Source organism: Pinus tabuliformis, chromosome 6 (assembly GCF_031772625.1).
Source record: "Pinus tabuliformis cultivar Carrire ecotype Pingquan chromosome 6, CPIR1, whole genome shotgun sequence".
NCBI lineage: Eukaryota > Viridiplantae > Streptophyta > Pinopsida > Pinales > Pinaceae > Pinus > Pinus tabuliformis.
In genome coordinates, this window is record NC_142292.1 from 955,566,047 (window position 1) to 955,572,046 (window position 6,000).

The 6,000-nt window shown below is 36.4% G+C and overlaps 1 protein-coding gene across 3 annotated transcripts in view; it reads left to right on the top strand.

Moving 5' to 3' along the window:
• Positions 1-5,001, top strand: part of CCB4 (cofactor assembly of complex C) — a 255,800-nt gene extending 250,799 nt beyond the window's left edge. For 2 of the 3 annotated variants that reach the window (XM_089423415.1, XM_089423410.1), the window contains exons 7-8: positions 3,611-3,694; positions 4,533-5,001. In XM_089423415.1, coding sequence (XP_089279541.1) covers positions 3,611-3,694; positions 4,533-4,640 — 192 coding nt within the window. In that variant the 3' untranslated portion in view covers positions 4,641-5,001. Of the gene's footprint in view, positions 1-3,610; positions 3,695-4,018; positions 4,236-4,532 lie in introns of those variants that run through there. The other variant, XM_089423420.1, reaches the window with a different exon arrangement.
• Positions 5,002-6,000: the final 999 nt, after the last annotated feature.

Genomic DNA, 6,000 nt, shown 5'->3' on the forward strand with positions numbered 1-6,000 from the left:
GGGGGCCAAATCGGTCCAGTTCAGGGTTTGGAATTGAAAATGGCCGGTTCGGTACCAAACTAGCCGATTTTGTCATGGAACCAACTGGTTCAGCACCGAACCAACCATTTTCCACTAAATTGGTCGGTTTGTATCGAACCGGCCAGTCATGTACAATTTGACCAAAGAAATTGGAAACACAATATTTTTTAAGAAAAATAATTTTTTTTGAGTGAGCTAGCTTAATAGTCAAGCCTATGGCCCTAGTATTGCTATGCAATTCATGGTAACATTCTCTTTTATCTTTCATTTTCATCCTTTTACTTAAATTTGTAACATTACCATGAAATGACTAAGGATGTTTGAGAGTGGTTCCAACCTCATTGGATTTCAAATAGAGAAAGTAGAATTTTAGATCTCACTCAAAATCCAACAGACTTAATAGTATTTTAGCATTTCGGGATTGAGGGGATTGCAACATTTCCATTGGATTTTGTTGTGTACGGAGCTATGAAACTAGTATTTAATCAATAGCACCAAGCCCTCTATGTACCTTGATGTTAGTGGCATTAGTTGTTGAACTCCTCTATCATGACCTTACTAAAAATGTACCCATCACTCAAACAAAATCTTGACTTGACATGCTATGTTTTTTCTATCTTATTTTAATGCTTAGAGGGTGATATTTATGCCGAAGATCCCGATATAGGCAATGATTTTGATGGTATGTAGGTATTTGTTGTAGCATCATTTCTCTTGGATGTTAGAGGCCATCTAGAGCTTGTTTGTTGATGTATTTTTGATTCAGAGATGGATTGCACTCAATGCTATTTTGGTATGTGCACTCTTACATGCTATAAAATGTTGATTTGGGGTAGCATCGGATGTGCTCTAGCCACGAAAATTGGTGGAGAGGCTAAGGCACATGAGATCTCCAATACCCAGAAATGGTTGGGGCAGATTCTAAATAGTTTGGGAGATGTTAAAATAATTAATATTTTTAATGGAGTCCCTAAGTCTAAACTTAGGGAAAATAAAGTATTAATGTGAATTAATATAAAACTGTGTTAGAATGGTCCAAAAGTCATGGATCAAGCCAGATCTAATCTTAGTCGTTGATTAGGGACTTAATCTCGGCCGGTGATTTGTCAACGAGAAAAGTATAAGAGGAGGCTTGAGGGTCACTTGGAGAACACACCAAGAGATCAAGATTTCAACTTTCTAGGGCTGGGTTTGCTGAGAAAGTTGAGAGAGTGATTAGAGTTGCAGCTGAGGGGCAGTGAATACAGAGACAGAGAGGCAGTGATAGCACCGGGAGGATCAGCGCAGTAGCCGGAGAGAGGGATGCAGAAGCAGCCAAGCGTTCACGCAGAGCCAGTTGGGGCTCACGCAGAGGCAGCCAGGCAGTGCCTTAGAGGGCCAGCGTGGGTGATGCAGAGGGCCAGAGGGCTGACGCAGTACCTCCAAAGGCTGATGCAGGCCAAGCCAAAGTGACGTTGGGCTAACGCTGGGCCAAAGAGAGGTTGACGCTGAGGTTTCGTGGGGCAGATTGGAGTTGCCGGAGTGTTTATCTGGGGTTTTAGCCAGAATATCTGCTTCCGAGTAGAGAGTTACTACTGCCGAGATTTTTCTCTATTGGAGCAGGATTTGGCACCCAGATTGTATTTTGAAATTGCTTAATAAATCAAGTCCTCAGATCGCTGCACCGGTTTTCCCGCATTGGGTTTTTCCAGGGACATTAGTCCAAAAACAAAGGTATCACTTGTGTGCTTGTTTCTATTTCCTTCAGTTGATGATCTCTAATGTGCTAAGCATGCACTTGTATTTATTTCCAGTATTTACATGGTAAATAACTTGTTAATTAACAGAACAAGTAGGTAGGAATAAATCAGAAAGTACATGAAGGGTTTTTAACAGTTAGACTTAGAAATTCCAACATAAAAATAAGAAGTTTTGTTTATTTGTGTATAAATGGTTTGGATTCATATAGATGCATATGAATATATATGCTTTTCTTTAAAATTTGAATATTATATGTGTTTTTGGTCGACCTATTTTTTGGTCTGGTTTTTTCACCGGTCCCGCCCAGTTCCCGGTTTAGAGGGTTTTCCGGTTTGATCACCGGTTTGGTTTTGATAACATTGAGTACAACTATCTTTTTCTTTGCTCTTTACCTCTCAACCTTTTCTTTTGGCTTTATTTAGTTTATGTTTTCTTGATTCTTTTTTGAGTTCTAAATTCAGACCTTTTTGGTGACATTTAATAGACTATTCACAAGTAGGGAATGCGATTTTTTATATGGATGGATAGAAAATGTAAGGGAATGTACATAACATGTTATGTATTGAGATGATGTAATTATGCCACTCACCTTGATTCCTAGTAGTACCTAGTGGCCTAGGCTAACACACATTTATTCAAGGACAATTATGTGCCCCCATGGTTAAATGAGGTAGAAAGGTAACAATTTTACTTGGTTATAAATGATAAAGGTTCATATCTAATGCCATAGCACGCTTACAAACAAGTCATAATTATCAACACCATTTCAAAACTAGGAAACAACACATGGAATCATACTAAATGGAAAAAGTCAACATGGAGTAATCTCTGCTAAGTGCTAACACATATGAGACAACGTGTATAGGGAGAAAGAACTGATATACCATTGTTGGATCAATCTGAAGGGCACAGGTGTATGATGGAATGAAGTACAAACAAGCCTGGATTTGAGAAGATGGAATAGGAACCTTGTCAATGTAGCAACATCACACCCAAACGAGTGTGTCTCTAAGGTAGTTACCCTGAAGGGGTAATAGATCACAAACAAGAAAAGGGGGTCTACATTATCTCCTGCTCATGTGGAAGATGATATATGTTGGGGAAACCAGTCATCCTTTTCCAACTAAGATGAAGGACCATTGCATAGACACCACTCACAATTGTGTCAAAAAATTGGTACTCACATAGCACTTTGCTAACATAATGCACTAGATTCATATGGAGGATGCAAAAAGCATGGCTAGCATTGATTATTTCACTAAGCATCATATTAGGTGAGGTGGTGGAATTTGAAACTCTTGAAAACACCCTAAATCAAGATGGTGGTTGGAAACTCAGAAACGCTTGGAAACCCATCATTCAAAAGTTCAGAAAGAGCTTGAAAGTTCCTTTGGTTACTTACAATTGGGTTCTAACACTTACTTGATTATCCCATTCAGCTAACATGTTGTAATTGAAAAAATGCCTTCTCCTAATTTATAGTCACTGTTTGGCTTATGATTTATCCTCTATCATGCTTGGCTGCATCTCTTCTTGCCAGTCAGTGGTCCCTGAAGATGGGTTCTGCATTCCAAGCCTGGAAATTTGAATATGAAAATCTAATGACAGGTTCCAAAACCCTAAAATTTACCTCTGTGAAATCAATGAGTGAAACAACTTGTATTGAGTCAATCTAAACAAAGCTTTTCTGCCCCATCTATTGAAGTCTGTTATCAAATACTGATTTCATATACTTGAGAATGTGGGTTTGATTGATCTTTTATGTAAATGCTTTTATCAGCATCTGCCCTTTTTATTTCCTCATATTTCTAACATGGATGATAGACTAAGGCGGTGTTGCATTTTTCAGGCAGTTATTCTACAGCCGCTTGGTGTTGAGGGTGTCATGATTGTTGCAGGTGACAAAATTCGAGGATTTAGCCAAAGTGATCAGGTGCATTACTTTATCCCACTATTAGTAAGAAAATAGCATATTTTATTCTTGTTTTAACCTTATTACTTCTGTTCTGTGACATGTTATACTCACATTCTCACCTTTTGTGTCATAAAAGATGGAAAGTGTCTTTGTTCAAATTATTATATAGTCTGTATGGAAATGGTTGGTTTCACATGGTAATATTTACATTATTATGCTCTAATGTCGATTTGTTTGTTTGGCTAGGCTGTAACCTTAATTTGGATTATCATCGTTATTATTAGTATACTTAAACACTTTAATGTTTAAAGTGCACCAATTTTGAAATGCTCTGTTGTGAAGTTCCTTGAATGCTGACAAGAATGTCATCAAGGCTTGTTATGTCCCCATTAGTCTCCAATGGTTGGTAGGTTTGGCCCGTCGGATTACTAGGGTGAGGTACATCTAGTAAGAGAAACTAAGCAGAAATCATGTTACTTAATAGGCATTATCTCAGATAATATAGGGTAAGGAGTGCATGGGCAAAAAGTGTCTAAACTTTGTGGGAAAAAAGTTACATATTTTTCGCAGAATGCAATGCTAAAGACTAAATATTCAAATTAAATATAATGTAAACCATACACCTATATAAACAGACCATTCTATTTTTGTCACATGACGTGGAAAAAAGTACTATACTGTTGTACTATCTTAACCATACTCTGATACACATCAAGGAATCATGAAGATCCACTTTGTTTTCAACTAAAAATGCTGTGCTTTCATTCTTTTTAAATGTTGTGGCTTGTTCTTGCCTCTGATCAGCTTTAGGTTTGTAACATTAAGAATGGTCCTGGCTGCTCTGATCTTGTTACAGGGATGGATCGCACTAATTGGCGAGAAATTGGATGCTACATTATCAAAGATCTACTCTGAAAAACATTTCTCTGAAGAAAAAGCAAATAACCAATTACAGGTGGATTGAATGAATATTCTTGTTTTGCATACTAACCTGAGGATATTGAGCCTGCAAAATAAATACTAACTTATCTAGGAATTTGTGCATTTCCTAGCTGTAATTTGAGATGGAGAAGTAGTTGAATATAATATTTTATTTATCCCAAAAAAATGTATGTTGTATGAATTGAAACCTTTAGCATCAACATACAGGCTTGTGCACTCTGTCCATCATGTTCTCTGGACATGACGTTGTTGGTGCCAAATATATGGCATGTTGAGATGGGCTTTTGATTTTTAATTGTGACGATAGTCAAGAGCTATGGCATTGTAATGATCTTGTTCACTTAACCTTATGTATATTAGCATAGATCCATCTTAACCCTTGATCTATTAAATATTGAGAGATTAAAAAATGAAAGTGCAGATTGTTGCAACAGAAATAAAGCAACATTAGCAAGAATGGAGAATTCTAGATAAGCTTCCATCTAATATTGGGTTTGGCCCCGGCCTATGCTCAACTTAGTTGTGAAATATTAAAAAAAAAACACCATTAGCACTTGAGCACAATGAACAAAGCTCTGTGAATATATGATGGTAGACCAATGTAGCAAATTATTTATATACTATGTTCCACCAAGACTCTGGTATGGGGGGACATAGGTGTCGGAAGATGCACAACAGGGACATGTGGGAGTACCCTCAAAGTTTAGGGAAATTTATGGGGGATGTCAGGGTGTGTGTATATATATATAAAAATTCAAATTCAATAATGAAAGCATAAATATACCTTTAATAGTGGTATTTTTTGAAAAATTTTCGTTGTGTATATTTATGATATTGATTTTTTATTCAACCTCTTTAAAACATTTCAAATTTATTTCAAGCATTATGTTTAAAATAAATTAGATGAAAAATATCATATGAATTTGAAAATGTCAAACTCATATGCCATTGGATAGAGGATTCCTTTATGAATCCAACGTGATCAACTCTGCCACCTAAGGACAAATTTAGCCCTAAGTCTGCTAGGGTACAAAATGGTGTTGCAGGAAATTTTGCAGAAGGGGTGTTGAAATTGTGGATTTTAGGACTTAAGAGGCTTGATCGAGCACCTAAATTTCAAATTCAAATAGCTCGATCGAGGGTTTCGTAAACCCTTGATCGAGCCATATACGTGATTAACAGGGGCTTGATCGAGCTATTATGCTCGGTTGTGCCTCTATAAAAAAAAAAAATTGAATGATCTAAAATTAAGCTTTTACCTCATTTTAAAATTCCAAATCTTATTAGAATTTTTGTTATCATGTCATATAGAAATCTTATTATATTTAATATTAATACAAAAAAATATTATTATTATTATTATTTTTTTGTTAAGCTTGGTA